This window comes from Canis lupus, chromosome 3, assembly GCF_003254725.2.
Source record: "Canis lupus dingo isolate Sandy chromosome 3, ASM325472v2, whole genome shotgun sequence".
In the NCBI taxonomy this organism is placed as follows: Eukaryota; Metazoa; Chordata; class Mammalia; order Carnivora; family Canidae; genus Canis; species Canis lupus.
This window is the reverse complement of record NC_064245.1, coordinates 17,600,916-17,617,035: the sequence shown is the minus strand read 5'-3', so window position 1 is coordinate 17,617,035 and position 16,120 is coordinate 17,600,916. Positions and strand designations below refer to the sequence as shown.

Below are 16,120 nucleotides of genomic sequence, written 5' to 3'. Positions count from 1 at the left end.
GTTTTGGATTTGACATATTCGTGTATTGGATTTCCATCTTCATGTATCTACTGCATTTCCTGGCTATTTTCCTAAATTTTTTTTCTTAAAAAGATTTCAGACTACATTCCTCAAAAGTCAAATTAATTTTTTAATCTCAATAAATTTTTCTCTCATGAATTGAAAAATGCATCTCCTATTGATTTTGAAATCAAGAAATAAAAAGACAAAATATTTCATCATTTAGTCATGGATGTTTTGAGAAATGCTGGTTGTTAATATAAGTATAATAATTGCCACCCATCATTATAGTAGTAGTTACAAAATTGTATCCCCAAAATATCAAGCCATAAACAGGCTTTGAGATTTAAAATGGCATGATTATTTTTCATTTATTTTTTTTTTAAACAAGATTTTATTTATTTATTCATGAGAGACACAGGCGGAGGAGAAGCCAGCTCCAAGCAGGCTCCATGCAGGGCAGTCCCATGATGTGGGACTCAATCCCAGGACTCCAGGATCACGCCCTGGGCCGAAGGCACAGCTGAGCCACCCAGGCGTCCCTAGTTTTCACTTACTAAGTTCCCAAATCCTCAGCTCACTTACAGTCTGAGACTCATGAAAACAAAGTTGCCTGTTGTGTCTTCATCTCTTACTTTTCTTTGGTGTGCTACAGAGCTTCTTAAATTTAATGTACTTACAAATTATCTAGGAATCATGTAAACAGGTATTGGGTCAGTATTCTGGGATAGACCCTGATATACTGCTTTTCTAATGCGCTTTTCAAGTGATCCATTACTGCTGGTTTGGACAACACTAGAAATACCAAGAATATATAGTAACCGCTTTTCTCCCTTCTTCTGGAAACAGATTTCTATTGGGAAACCCATTCTGTGTGGCATGAGACATAACCCAGATATTGGCCAATCAGAATCTTCCCTAACAAGTGATTTGGAGAGTCCAGATGGCTTTTCTTCCTGGAGCTATAGAAGCTGGGCTCATCTTTCTTGGCCTATTATGAAAGAATAAGGCTAATATGAAAAAGGTAAGTGAACAGAGATGAGAGACAAGTGTCCTCAGAGCATTATTTGGATTTCTGGATTCAAATGTATTTAATATAGTTCATCCTTGGAATTACTGGTTATTAGTGTTTTAGTACTTAAGCTAGTCTGAGTTTCTCCCTGTTACAATAAAAAAAAATCCTGAAAAATATAGTAAGCTTGGTCATTCAGTAAATCCTAACTGGTGATAGTTTGCTAAGTATCGATGACAATGCGGAAGCAGAGCCAGGTAACTATCAATTGTATATAACTTGAAACATGTACTTAACTCAGTCTAAAAGTATTCTAATGCAAATTAAGAAGCACTGTAGTTCATTTCCAATGTTGTAATTGACTTAGAGCATTATTTCTTTACCTAAAGATATATTATAACCTTGTACCTTCAGTGATGAAAGGGACTTTGGAGATCTTTTCCACCTTGAAGATGAAGACATCAAAATTCACACATTTTGTTCAAGGCTACATCTAAAGTTATAGAACCCAAAACCTCTATCTCCCTTTCTCATGCTATAGTTCTTCCCTTGGTCATCTTTCTTACTGTATAGACATTGTGTAGATTGCTAGCTCTTATATCTGTAAAATTGATTATAAACATATTGTCTAAACATTTGTCACACCTTATGTATGTATACAAATTTGAGAATAGGAGAGAATCATAGTATAAGGCACATATACAACTTGATAGCTAATCTAGGAGTATATAAACACTGAAGAAAGGTTATTTTCTTAATGTGGTCCAAAACTACTTCTAATGTTACAAATCACTGTGAAATCCACACATTCCTTCAGAAAAAGAATACGTACAGTTGTTCTAAAGTTTATAAAAAATATTTTTCTAAGATTAGTTAATAAAACTTAATTTATGTGCTCTTGAAATAATAGAAACTTGGGACACATCACAGCAAGAAGGAATTGGTACCTGAAAGTGAAACTACTTTACCTGGTAACAGGTAAGTTTGGATCATATAGAGGACTGAAATTTATACAATGGACTTACAGCTTTTATTTAAACAGCATCCATAATTTGATGGATTATTAAGTCAAACGCTGATAATCAGTATTAAAAATTCCTTTAAGGTTTCAGTAGTTCTCTTTGGTGGCTTGAAGTAAGTCTTACCCAGAATGGCTTAAAATAGAATTTAATTGTAGTTCTAATAGTGTTTGCATGTATGATGAGTTACTGACATGATCAAGATTCAAGTAAATCTCCACAATTTTACAAAAAAGAAAAAAACAAAACACTTTATTTTCCACAAGGAAGAGCAATAGGAAAAATTAAATCATTTCCCACATATTGTTTTCTTAAAACAGAGCCTACAAGGACATATTCAGCACCAAATAAAACAGGAAAAAAAGAGAAATTACAAACAGCCATAGAATATAATCTATAAAGCAAACATTTAATATTGCACTTTGTTTTGCTAACGTTTTGGGTTTTACTTTTCCTAATTGCAAAATCAGGAATCTATCTTGAATACTGGAATACAACTGTGAACCTCACATCTTATGTCAGGAATTGACCAATATTTAGAAGAGAGTAAAGTAATGCCTCTAAATAAGAAAGAAAAGAAATATTTTAATGGGGAAAATAAAACTTTATTTGATAAAGTTTTATATATTTAAAATTTAATCACATTTTGTGACCCAGTCCAATTATCAGAATATTGGTCATTCTTGCTTCATGTGTTATAAGAGTATATGGTGATAAGTATTCCAATGCTATGCATATCAACAATTGTTCCCTAGTCAGTTAGACATAAGAAGAGAGAAAAGAAAAGGGATTTTTCAGACAGTCCCCCCCCCCCCAAACAAAAATAAAACCACCAAATGCCCTTTATGCCAAATATTCCATTAGCTTCTTTTGAGGGGGACATTCACAAAATGATTTAACAACAATAAAAAAATATTTCACCCCCATTTCCTTATTATCTAGTATTAGTTTGCTACGGGAGCCCAAACCCTTTACTGAATCACTTAAAACGCGATTCATTTTTACGCTGGGCTTTCTTCACCCTGTCAGCATTTTTCAAACATGAATTGTCTTCCATGTTTTCTTAAAGGCCACTTATGGAAAAGCCTATTTGTTTTGTATGAAGCTTTAAGACAGTATTTAACCAGGTCAAGCACCAAGCCAGAGTTACTATTATTTTCAGCCACTTTATTCACTGTGGGGTTAAATGGCAGGATAGATGTAACATCCATTTCACACGTATGTTGCAACATCAGAGATGCTGATTTTCATTAAAAACAGCAGAGCTGAATTCCTTCTGAAATAAGACAATCAGTACACTTGGTACCTTGGAAAGTGGTTTTTAAGTGTCATCATGAATGCTGGTATATTTGTAATGAGCCAACTGTAAATTATCTTTAATTATAATGTACTGAGGTGGTTGCTCTTATCTATATATACTCAAAGTGAGTGGTTTCTCATGTTTAAGCAAAATGTTCTTTAGGTAATGGAAAAAATACTTTCATTAAAAAAAAAAAACCCACAAAAATATAAAAACAGTTCTCATTCCAGCATACATTCTAGTATTTGTAATTTTGAAGTTATACACTTTTAGAATAAACCTGGGTTTTCAAGCTCTGAGAAGCTTGAGCAGGATAGGAAATGTATAAATTAAGCTAATTGTAACCTGAATATATATATACACACACATACACATATATATTTGGATCTATGTGTATGTGTGTATATATATATTCCTGCTCATTAAAATACTCTGCACCAGCAAAAATGATTTCCAACATATGTGTTTTGGAGGTAATTAAGTAACTCTGTATAAAAATAAATGCACTTTCTCCTCTTCTCCAGTGACTGGAAAATTTCCATACTCTTAAAATAATAAAAATAACAGTAAATTTTAAGAGCAACAAGCCCTTAACTCTTTGCTGGTGCCTGCCATACTGCCTTTCTTACTCCATTCTTAGCTCTGCTAGTTTCTTCTTTTATGTCATGATAAAAAGGGAATGTGGGTGGGTTATCACTTTTGTGTATGTCCCTTTTCCAAATTTCCCTCTCCAAAAAGCCAACCAAACAAACAAACAAAAAAATAACTCAACAGTGCAACAAAACACAAATAGCATTCCAACAGTTTGGCAAGTGATGCGTTCACCTGAGATTAAGTGATTTTAGGCAGTCAGTAACAAAATGCTGCTTTGCTGTAATAGTAGAAAGGCAACAAATTCTTAAAAGAAACCAAGAAGGTATACAATCTTGACAAAGTCTCTTATTAGCTTCCTCCTCTTATCTCTTTTTCCCACATATCTGTTGCGTATCTACTACAGTAGGCTGCAAAACATACAGCAAGAAGGATTGGCTTGAAGGCATTTGATGTTTGTAAATAAATCCACAATAGGATCCAAGCTGAAGAGGTGATACATGGTCAGCCTAGTAGGACATTTCTGAGCATGTGCATACGCAGGTAAAGTCCAGGCTATATTAAATTAAAAAAAAAAAAGTCAGTGCGTTTTTTTCATGTTAAAGTTTTTTCAAAGCTTTCTTTTGTTCCTTGTTGTGCTGACCACAAACAAGTTTTTAAAGAGTATCAAGAGTCTGGCATAAATGGAAAAAAAAAAAGCTGTAGTGACATCGGAACTGCACAATGTAAGCATTGAGCATGTGCAAATTTTCAAATCAAAAGAAGGAAATCATCCCTCTTTACAACGTGGTGTCTTGACACGTATGACCATAGGCTAAGAAGACTGCTCTTAGTATGTGCCTGTTTTAAAGGAGAAAAGCTTAGATCTTCAAGCATGTTGGAGCAGTCCCAGAATGTTGCTGTAGGCTTCTAAAGCATGATCACTGGTTGTTTCATGTATTTGCCATTTTTCTGGGCAAAAGCAATTCCACTTCCTCTGAAAACGTGTCTCCAAGATACTTCTCTGTCCTCAGCTGGGAAGAGATACAGTTCGGAATCCACATCAACTTGATTTAACCAAGTGTTCCTTCAACGAGATGGGCAGGATGGTCTATCATCTGCTGACTGATCAGGATTTGGATCAATCTAAAAAGAAAAGTGAAAAAAAATTACACTTCTTTGAAAAGGTCTAATAAAAATGGAGCAGTGACTAACATTTTGAGTACTACTGAAGAGTTTAATCAGAACATACACAGCATGTAAGGGAGAAAAGGATACTCGTAATATCTATAAAGTGGCTGATATTTAATTACTAGATTAATAAGGTATGCCCAAATAGTTCTCTTTCCCAAAAGCTAATGGTAAAAATTTTATCAGTGAATGGTGTTTTACTCAGCACTTCGTAGTATTTAAGACTAAAATACAATGGAGAACACATCTTCGTAGTAATGATCTTTGTAAAGTATCCCTTCCATCCTTTTACAAAAGTCAACTCATGTTTTTCTAGGCTTTGGGAAGAATGCAGTTGTGTAAATAATGTTCTTGGTGAATATTTGAAGTAATAATTTGTGAGTAAGAGACACCAGAGAGGGCCTAGGAAAATTAGGTCTATCAAGAAATAGCAAGGCTGAGCCTGCCCCCTTCCTCTGTTACTAGTGTGACTTTCATATGCACATATATTCAAAGCAAGGTGACTGTATCTCAGCTGCCTCTCGGGTACAAAGAGAATGGGCACAAGAAGGCAAATAATTGGCTTTAATACATTTCGTTTACTGAAACATCTTTTGGACAAAACCCATTTTACTTGCATTTAAATGTGGCGTAATTTAAAGTGACTCACAAAACTAGGTAAAACACATTTTTGAGGGGGGAAAAAAGCAAGTAACTTTCAATAACTTAAAAGAGAAAAAACCTTAATACAATCTAGAACTTCCTCCTCCTTCCTCTTCCTTTGAAGATTTGGCTCCCTTCTCAGGGAAGACTTTCTCGATTTCCAAGGCCTAATGAACTGCTCCTCAAATGAACTGAGTGCATTCTAATCACTTTATTATGGAATACCTTGCTTCTAAATTTGTTCTCACAAATCTGTAGGCCTCTCCCAAGTAAGGGCCATGTTCTACTCACGTAAGTGCTTCGTGGTCATTCATATGAGATGAATAAAAAGAAACCGTGTAGAAATGCTTGTCTAACATGATTTGCAAATATGTTATCTTCCCCTATGACTGGGAACGTTATATGCAAGAATTACATTGGGAAAGGATGATAAAGATAACTTCTAGTTACTTGATTAGTTCATGCTTGCAAAATGCCACTTCTATTGATGCTTTAAAGTATGAATTGTTCCTTTAACTGGCACTTTGTAAGTATGAGTTTAGAGCATTATCCCTATTTCCCCAATAATATGAGTTCTACTTATTAAATTTAAGAATGTGAATCTTGACACCTTAATCAAATGTTTATCCTGTTGTTCTAGATCATGTTTTTCTATTAATACGATGAGAATCAAAACCTAACTACTTTTTTTTTTTTTTAAGTCTGCAGTGCTATTTCCTAGGAGAGTCTGCCCATTTCAGACTCAAGATGCTGGGGCTTACCTCTGAATAAAGAGGTGGAGGCAAGAACCGAAACTCCTGGATATATGCAAACAGTGGTCCTTGAAGCGCTCTCTCAAAGTCATCACAAGCACTCACTGGTGCAAGATTGTTCCGCCTTTGTTCCTCTGTTACCACTTCTGCATAGCTGGGTGGTGCTGAAGGAAAAAGATACACGCAATTCGAACAGCATGTTCTTATGCATGTCAAAATACACAGAATAGTAGGTATTAAAAAGGAATGTCAAGGTAAAAATAATAATTGTTTTGTGATTAAAACTAGGGGGATATATGTTTTAAATCTAACATTAGGGACACATCTACTTTCTGCAGATATAGACAAAAATTTAATCATAAAATACTAGAAGCAAAATTACAATCTTGAAAATAATCATACGAGATTAGGCTTAAACATGCATTATTGAATTACCTTCAGGTCTTTCACGTAGGGATAAGCCAAGCCAGTTCATATTCATGCTACACTGACTGCTTACACTTGAGGTTCTGCTACCAAATGGATGTAGAGGAATGGTACCAATGACAAGTGGCAAATTAAGAAATAAATCCATAGCTCCAGGAATATCCACATATACCTAAAACATTGAAAGGAGATGATAGGTTTAGAATTCCAAGCATTATTTCTTTTTAAAAAACCAATAACCCAATTTTAACATTACCTTAGTTTTTCATTTACTTTCTTTTATACATACATATATATATATATTCTAAAATAAAAGTTCCTCCACTATGTATAGTACTGTGTAGTACATTTACATGTGACATAAAATAGTGGTAATTCAAATTAAAGGTTTACATATGTATGTATCTATGATACATGGAAGATAAAAACCAAACCCTGGAATAAGACAGAATGATATCCTCATGACTTTAATAATGAACAAACTCTTAAATCTATACATACCATTAGTGAATATTCCACACGAATGATGCTACAGTCGAGGATAGAGGGAGAAACTGGTGGAATTTTCAGCAATTTTCCATTCCATGTATCGGTCTTTCCAGATGATAAGGATTCTCCTCGCAAGTTAGCCACCAGCTGTTTTACTTCCTTCATTTTCCCTTTGGCATAGAAGGCCTGTGTTTGGTAAATGGCTGCCTTTGGCACTACCATTCGGGAAGAGCAGTTCTCAATCTCAGCAAATATCTGAATTGATTCACCTGGTGAAAAAAAACATGTATCTACTGTTAAACAAATAAAAAACCCTCTAAAAATGTAGATAAGTGTGAAAGTTCAATGGACTACATGGATGAAAAACTGTCCCCAAAGTGGCAAGTAACTTAAATTGGTAAAATGGCTACTGATTTCTAGTAGCTATTTAAAAATAGACATCACACAGGACACCTGAGTGGCTTAGCAGTTGAGCATCTGCCTCTGACTCAGGGCATGATCCTGGGGCCTGGGATCGAGTCCCATGCTTCTCCCTCTGCCTAGGTCTCTGCCTCTCTCCTGTGTCTCTCATGAATAAATAAATAAAATCTTAAAAGAAAAAAAAAAAAAAAAAGGAAACCACATTCCCATGCATGAAAGAAAACGGAGTTATTTTACCAAAGAATACTGTATTACATTTGCATTTAGTAGAAATACTATAAATTTACACCAAGAGCTAAGAGAAGAAAGACCACTTCTGTGGGAATCCATCTCATACATACCTGGGGTATAGCCCTTCCTTTCGATTTTGGCACTTAAGGATATTGGGCCTGAGGTACAGAACCAGCAACAGAGAGTCTTTTCTTTTGTGCCTGCTTGGGGTGACTGCAAGAAATAAATTTAGAGAAAAGGGTCAATGTATAAATTAGAGCAGTAACAGAATGTTTTAAAATAAAACTCTTGATTCTTGGGGAATTAAAATTAAAAGCAGTGTTGCTTTTTTTCCCCCAAGTGTATTGAAATATACTTTTTAAAAAACTAACCAATGGCTTCTGAATTATACAATTATTTTTGTTTTATACAAATTTCCATCCAGTTAAAAAAAAATAAAACAAAAAACATGGCTTAACATATCCCATAAACACAGTTTTCGCTCACACTATTTACATATATAGTAATTAAAAACAAACCAATCAAACAAACAAACAAACAAAAAAACCCTTTCCACATTCCACTTAAACTGCCTTAAAAAAAGGCAGCTTGGAAAGCAACTTGGTTCTAATCCCAAATGTTAACATCTTTCTTTGAGAATGTAAAAATCAGTTTTGTGAAAAAAGGAAAACTCTCATTTTTAGGATTCTTATTTGCCTAAAGATGTTATCATTTGCTTAAAACTGATGAAGTTTTTAAAGTCAAATTTGAATCTTGTGAAAAAATGCAATTAAAAAGGATTTCTTTTAAAATGTAATGGTTTTTTCATGAAAGTGACAATCTCCCCATTATTTGACAACTATCCCTATATTGGAATATGCAATGCAGTCCAAATTTTAGAGTATGATCTTTTCATGGTAAGTGACATACATTTTCTTACAATAAAAATAATTGATAGTACTGTTCCGCCTCCACTTAAATTATCCAGGGAACAGATCTATTTTTTGTTATTCTGTTAATTTCAGAGTAAGAGTTATTTCATACCATATGTTGCTTTGACTTTAAAAAATTTTTAAAGTCATTATACTGTCAGGAAATACGAGCATATTCTTCACTAATTTGTGTGCTCTTGACTGTATTTTAAAAAATATATTAGTATTTACGGAATTTGAAATCACGGTTTTAAAATTATACAGACTGCATAGTTTAGGTGATTATTCTTTAGTATTTATATGCCAAAAAACAAAGAATGAAGAATTCAGTCAATTCTTACCAGTAATGAAGGAGTGTTGATATCTATATGCTCAAAGACTGTAAATTCCTTCTTTAATTTTACTGGTAGAAGCCAAGGCCTGTGCAATTCGGCTTTCACCCAATAGCGCACACTGCCATGTCGGCCTTCGAATGAGGTAGCAAGTGGTCTGTGCAGAATATAAAGTTCAATATATTAATTTTATACCTCTTTTTAATAATTATACAGTAGGTCAGCATAGAAGTGTTACTATATTGCACTGTTCATGTATCAATGAGGTATCAAACAGAATTTTTTTAATTTCCAAAGGGAGAAGTCATTGGGGGAAAAAAAGCCTTCTGTTTTCCAAAAAACAATAGCTAACACTTAAGTATTATAGAAATTTTGCTTTAAAAAGCCAGAAGAATACAATCCCTTTAAACTAAGAAGAGGCTACTTTCAATGCTGGTGGCAAAATTATGAAAGTTTGGAAAGTCAGCAATTCTTGAAAGGTTGGTAATTTAAAAACAAAGTTAAGAATGGTTTCAGCATTTCTAATATTCTACACACTGGCTACGAATTCTCTCTCCTTTTATAGGAACTAATTAAGAAGGTCTAGAAAATGCCTGGGACTGTTGTTATAATTTCAAAAATTTCACATTTTATAAACTCTTCTGAAACTCTAAAAAGCTGCTTTTCCGTTTCTTAGGTTACTCATGTCCTAAGAACTCTTTTTGGCTGTGTTGTATAACTTTACAGAACTTAAAAATAAAAAGAAACATTTCTATTAATCTGTATCCAGAGAATCAGAACTGGTTTTCTTCCCATCCCCCTTTTTTCATCAGAACTGGTTTTCAACTCTCCCCTAGATTTTATTAATTGTGGAGGTTTTATTTCAGTAAGTTTAGTCTCTTTTTCATAATTTCATTAGAAATATGCCCAGTAGTCAGTTACTTACAAGGTAGAGTGCTAACCTGGATTAGCATGAGAAGCAGTGGTGTTTTTACAGATTTATTTTGCATTTTAGACTCTTGCATTAATGTGTATAGCATGAAAATGCAGTATTTATGTAAGTCTTCCAGAGTCTATTTTAGATGACTTTGGTTTATAGATAGAATTTTTTTAAATATATATTAAATGACCTCTATCCTTAAAACTACTCAGGTCCAATATTAGCATTATATTCAGACTCGCAGTACTTCTATTAAAAGTAGATTAGGGCATTACATTTAGAAAGAGGTCACGTAATTTGATAAATACTCTGGAAGACACCATTTATGAACTCTATCCACATATAACCATTCAAATACTAGAATAAAGACATTTAAAAAACTGAGGAGAGTATAATCTCTTGCAACAATCTATTTTTACTAATAAACCACTCTCCTTTTTCATGCTATATCTGTGCCTTATATTTAGGTATCTGATGGGTGTTTCCCTTGAATTCCAGGTCGTAGTACACCTGTGTGACTTTTTCAGTTCTTTGCACAGAAGCTACTGAACTCATATCAAAAGAACATCCACTTCTAACGTTAGGATATTTATTTATTTTTATCTTTTCAGCTTACTGCTGTTGGTTAGCATTTAGCAGAACAGATTAAATGCTTAATTTTTTTTGAATTATTGAGTCAGAGACTTGATATGTTCCACGTTTCGGCTAATGCCACCTGATATAAAGTACAAAGTGCTTAGTATCTGACGAGCACCTTCCAATTCACTCTCAGTACCTGAAATACTATTCAAGTCTTGAAAACCTCATAGGTTTCAAGACCGAGGACTAAGAATCGAGCTTTGCTTTCCATAATTTTGCCAGGCTCCATCAAAAAGCAGCTTCTTTTTTTTTAATGTATTGTTTTCCTCTAGCAATATTCAGTAATGAAAAGGGTTTTTTTTTTTAACTAAAAAATATCTAAGTTTAGAATGACTTTAATTTTCAAAGAACAGAGGTCTACCAAAAAAAAAAAAAAAAAAAAGCCTGTTACTCATAATACTTACGTCTGTGGAAGCTCGAAGCTGAATGCATATTCATGCCTTCCTGAATGAATAGTGTTGAAACCTTCTTCTGAATTATCATCATCTGAAACAAACAGGAAAAGAAAACAAAAGACTGGATATTAGACCTTTATACAGTCTTCCTGGTGGCATCGCGTTAAAGGTACTCTGATAATAGTTAAGGCCACGGGCTTTGGAGCCCGCGAGATCGGAATTCGGACTTTGGTCGCTCCCTTCGGGCCAACTACAAGTCCCGAGACTTCAGTTGCCTCCCCTGTGAGACCGGGATGATCCGTAGGCCTACCTTACAGGTGTCTTTCTAAAGGGAATGACCCGCACTGCGGGGCACCTGTGACTACTAGAGTTCACGTCCAACAGAGGAGTCAGAGCTCAGGTGACGCCGTCCTGGTCTCCAATGGTTGACCTAAAAATTCATGACTGGGGCAGCTGGGGTGGCTCAGCGGTTTAGCGCCGCCTGCGGCCCAGGGCGTGACCCTGGAGACCCGGCATCGAGTCCCACGTCCCGCTCCCTGAGTGGAGCCTGCCTGTGTCTCTGCCTCTCTATGTATCTCTCATAAATAAATAAATAAAATCTAAAAAAAAAAGAAAAATTCATGACTGTATGTGAGAGAAAAATCGCCTAGATCTTTAACGTCCGTTTTGATACAGAGGACACGAATGTCAAAATCCTACAACCATCAGAAAACTTTGTCGAAATGTTGGAAGTCAAAAAAAAAAAAAAAAAAAAAGGAACGGGGATTTTTTTTTTTTAACGTTGGTTTTAGGGCTAACCAAAACAAAACTTCTTGATTGAATCTAAAACGATCACACTTCAGTTTGTCCTGGCAACAAGCTAGAAATTTGCATAGATAAAAATTTATCTTTTGAGATCTAAAAGGTGCCTGGCCTGCCTGCTTTTACCGGGAAACCACACTGTTCCAAACATTCTGGAAAAGGTGAATTCTGATCAGGTTGTTTCCAACGGCCAGGAAGGAGGAGGACCTTTCTTTTTTTTTTTAAGACCCAATTTCTGGAGACCGATTTTTTTTTTTTTTAAGATTTCTCCAGAATAAATAAATTGCACGACACTGTGGGCGGGGATGCCGGACTCTTCGGAGGACTCTGATTTCCGCCTTGGCGAGCGCAGGGAACGTCTCGCTGACGGAGAGTGCGGCGCGGAGGCCGACCTGGCCAGGAGCGCCCGGGCCCGCGCCCGCGGACTTCCCCCGAAGCGCCGAGAGCACACGACGCGAGGCCCCTCACGTCCGAGGGGCACGCGGCGGGGAGAGGCGTCCCCGCGCGGCCGCTTCTCTTCAGAAGCCCCGCGGAGTCCCTTTGCCCTCAGCACGGCTCCCCTCGCCCCCCGTGCAGACGCCCTCAGCGAACCCCCGCCTCGGGAGCGGGCCGGCGGGCCGGGGGCCGTTTCGCGGCGCTCCCCTGCGAGGCGCCCAAAGTTCGCCTCCCTCTCCTTCCCTTCCCTCCTCGCTCCCTTTTTGTGCCAGCTCAGCAGTCTCATTGAGGCGAGCGGCGGCGGCGGCGGCGGCGGCGGCCGCGCCGTGGTAAACAAGTGCCGGGCTGTCAATCAAGAACTAGACCGGAGCAGGAGAGGACCGGCCTAAACCGGCGCGAGCAGATCCCAGCCGGCCCGCCCGCGCGCCGCCGCCGCCGCCGCCGCCGCCGCCCGCGCGCCCCGCTATACATACGGCATACGTCGCGCGGCGCTCGCGCTCGCGGTCGCGCAGCCTAGCCTGCTGGGGCCGGGGGGCGGGGCGGCCGCAGCGCGGCGCTTCCGCTTTCCACGCCCCAGCCGGTGACCGGTTCGATCTGGCTCGGGCCACCCTGACACCTTTCCAGTGACGGTGAGGGAAACCGGGGCGGGGGGGAGGGCAGGGCCGCACAATGGGGGGTCGGAGGACGCTCGCCGAGGGCCCCCACCCACCCACAGCCACACACCCGGCTTTCCTTCCCGTCCTGGCCCCTCAGGTCCCAGCGAGGTAGCCGGCCTGGGGGCTGCTCGGGGTGGCACACACGCTTTGTTCCAGCTGAGAGGAAACGGGCCTTCACAGAAGCCACCTGACATCTTCCAGCCAAAAAAAAAAAAAAAAAAAAAAAAGCCAGGAAAATGGGGTCCGGCTAACCCTGCCGCGCAAGTTCCCTCAGGATGGGCTGGCCGGCTCCGGGCACGCCCAGCGGCCCAGCGGCACCTGCGAGGCCGCCGCGAGCTTCTCCCCGTGGGCTCGTCCGACCCTGGAGGCCGCAGGCTTCCGCCCCCCCAGCCCCCCAGGAAGGCCGGCGCGGGGGGCGACCCGGCGGGGACCCGGGGGGGGGGGCGGGGGCGGCCGCTCCGGAGAGACTCTGCCGGCGCACGCCGGTTCCAAGCCACGCCCACTCTCCCCACCCGCCCGCGCCCAATCCAATCAGCGCGCGGCATCGCCTTAGCAACAGGCTAACAAACGCGGCTCCGCCTATCGCCGGGCGCCCGGGGCGGGGCCTCAGTTACCAGGCTAGTTTGAGAGGTCCCACTTTTAAGTCATTGAAACTATTCCAGCTAAAGAGAGCCCGTCCACGCTTTACGGGGGTCGAGGGGGGGCATCTCGTGGGGGGGGGGGGAGGGGGGTACGGGGTACCCGGCTTTCTTTAGCACGGAAGCACGGAGCCAACTAATGAAATTGCGTTTGTCCCCGTAAGTCGTGATTCTACTTCTAGCTCGGCTGCAAGCCTCAACTCCTCCAAAACCTTTGTTTCTTATGTATTTTATAAAAAGCTGCAACGTCCAGAAAGGTTCAAACGCAAACCCCTGCGTCTGCTTTCCAACAGATACCGAGGCTGTCATTCGGCATCTGCAGTTCTTATCAGTGTTCCTGCTTGGAAAGAGGAGCTAGGAAATTATCTCAGGATGCAGGTTAGCTAAGGTGCAACTGTGAAAACCCAACTTTATATAAAGAACTGATTTCATCTTCGTATTTAATAATAGTGATAATAATAATAATAATGCATTACGTGCCGTAACTCAAAAGCATCCTTCATTTCGACACTTGTCTTAGTTCAATTAGCACTTCCTCCGGGGACGTGGTTTTTAAGATGAAAAAAGGTTAAAGGTGTGCTGTACTTTTTGAAAAATCGGCCCCATTTGAACTAAATACTGCATTAAAAAAGAGAAGCATGAAATTACATAACCAGTTTTAACATTATATTCTTCTTGGGCTAGGAATTAAGTCATCGCCACCACCTGACGCGTGTAACCAATCTGCTGAGAGCAGAACAAGCGCCCCTCCTCACCACCCCCCAGAACTGGTCCGAAACAGGATTGAACCGCTTCTAACAAAGGGTGGAAACTTAGAAAAACAAGCTTAGAGTCTCCTATATTTCCACAATGTAACCATTTAAACAATAGATTGGAAATCTCAGGACCCCTTCTCCCCTTGACAACCCTTTATCTCCCTTTTCCAACCAAAAATCAAATCCAATGTGCCGAATACTTTTCAATTCCATTTGACTGGCACGGGTTTCATTGAATGCACGTTCCAAAGTTAGGCATCCTACTCGGAAAAGAAAATTACTGACCCGAGATGGTTCCTGAAACTGATTTGAAACCTATCCTAATGATAGGTTACTGTCCTTTAAAATAGAGAATGCTTGATGTAAATTTATAAAGGATTTGGAGAGAATAAGGAAAAAACACGTGGGGTGTCGATACCATATGTCAAAATAAGCCACAGAAATCCTTGATCAAAAAACAACGATGAGTCCTTTAAAGTATTTTGCGTGTCAATATTAAAAGCGAAAACCACCTATTAACCCACTTAAAAATGTTATTCCATTTCTCCACTGAAGCTTAGTTTCTAGACCTGAGGTTGCAGAGTATAAGGGGGAAAAATGGAATATTGGGACTGCAGGGTTTAGCAATTAATTTGGAAACTGATTAGTAAAATTACTGGATGGGATTTAAGTAGAATTTACAAGCAAGGTAGAAATGTACTGCAAGTGCGTATGGCACCGACCAAGCCGGGTCTAGAGGTAGTTAAGTGCAGTTTGCAGTCACTTTGCAGATGCCTGCATGCATTACGGCTTAACACACGATGAATGTCAAGGAGAACCAAGATCTTCCAACTTTGCTAATCTTCATCAAGCTGCTATGTGTTACGCCCGGAGTGGAATTACATTAATTCAGAAAAAGCTGAAAAGGCACTTTCCCAAAGAAAAAATCGGTCTAATGAGTCCTCCATAATATAAAAACTTACCTCTTTCGTGTCCAATTAAGATGTCTTTATGGTTGAAATATTCTACTTCTTCAGTGTAATTCTGCGTGTAGGCAGTATTGGAGCCGGCGTTTCTCGATTCGGTCCAGCGTACTTTCGCATGCCCTCTTGCATGAATTTTAAGAGATTTTACTCTGATTTCCCCAGTAACTTCTAAATTCACCCTTCCTGAGACTGTATCCCCACTAGAATACACAGGGACGTTGCTGTCATTAAGACAGTCAAAGCTTATTGTCAAACTCTTCACCTTTCCCAGCACCATGTTTATAACAACAAAAAAAAATCTATAAAAATATAATGTAAGACCAAAAAAAAAAAGTCAAGATCACATATAAAATGTGATCTTCACCTAACACTGATCGATGTCTTTGCCGTGCAAAAAGCTTGCAGGCAAGATCAGTGATTCTTTACAAATAGTTCATTGAGATTTCTTAAAAAGTCAGGGCAGCAGAGCCGCCGCCGCTGCACGATCCCGCTAGTCTCAGTGGTCTCCTTACAAAGACGGGCGGCTGGAGCCTGCCAGCTCACTTTAAGAGCAGCTTTGTGAAAAACAACCCCAGTGCGCAGGCGCACGCCGCGGCTGCTGTCCGCCCTCTCGGCGCGTCCC

General features: G+C 39.1%; 1 protein-coding gene and 3 long non-coding RNA genes across 7 annotated transcripts in view; 3 read left to right on the top strand and 1 right to left on the bottom strand.

Annotated features, from left to right (window-relative positions):
• Positions 1-8,019, top strand: part of LOC112654038 (uncharacterized) — a 26,288-nt gene extending 18,269 nt beyond the window's left edge. Inside the window, exons 5-7 of the long non-coding RNA XR_003132666.3 lie at positions 850-1,024; positions 1,923-1,990; positions 6,436-8,019. This is a non-coding gene — a long non-coding RNA (uncharacterized LOC112654038). The remainder of the gene's footprint in view (positions 1-849; positions 1,025-1,922; positions 1,991-6,435) is intronic.
• ARRDC3 (arrestin domain containing 3) lies at positions 2,255-16,120 on the bottom strand. 3 transcript variants are annotated; one of them, XM_025438329.3, is made up of 8 exons: positions 15,496-16,111; positions 11,258-11,339; positions 9,305-9,452; positions 8,163-8,265; positions 7,414-7,670; positions 6,922-7,084; positions 6,496-6,650; positions 2,255-5,047 (listed from the first exon to the last, which is right to left on the bottom strand). In XM_025438329.3, exons 1-8 carry the CDS (start codon positions 15,773-15,775, stop codon positions 4,991-4,993), a joined length of 1,245 nt encoding a protein of 414 aa, XP_025294114.1. In that variant the 5' UTR covers positions 15,776-16,111; the 3' UTR covers positions 2,255-4,990. The 3 variants fall into 3 exon arrangements, with proteins under 3 accessions (XP_025294114.1, XP_025294116.1, XP_048964212.1); XM_025438331.2 differs by lacking the exon at positions 15,496-16,111 and adding an exon at positions 13,208-13,334; XM_049108255.1 differs by lacking the exon at positions 2,255-5,047 and having other exon boundaries at positions 6,497-6,688; positions 15,496-16,120.
• Positions 12,979-16,120, top strand: part of LOC112654036 (uncharacterized) — a 65,199-nt gene continuing 62,057 nt past the window's right edge. For both annotated transcript variants that reach the window (XR_003132663.3, XR_003132664.3), the window contains exon 1: positions 12,979-13,113. This is a non-coding gene — a long non-coding RNA (uncharacterized LOC112654036). The remainder of the gene's footprint in view (positions 13,114-16,120) is intronic.
• Positions 13,390-15,464, top strand: LOC112654041 (uncharacterized). Its single transcript, XR_003132671.3, has 3 exons — positions 13,390-13,937; positions 14,072-14,156; positions 14,463-15,464. It is a non-coding gene; the product is annotated as an uncharacterized LOC112654041 (long non-coding RNA).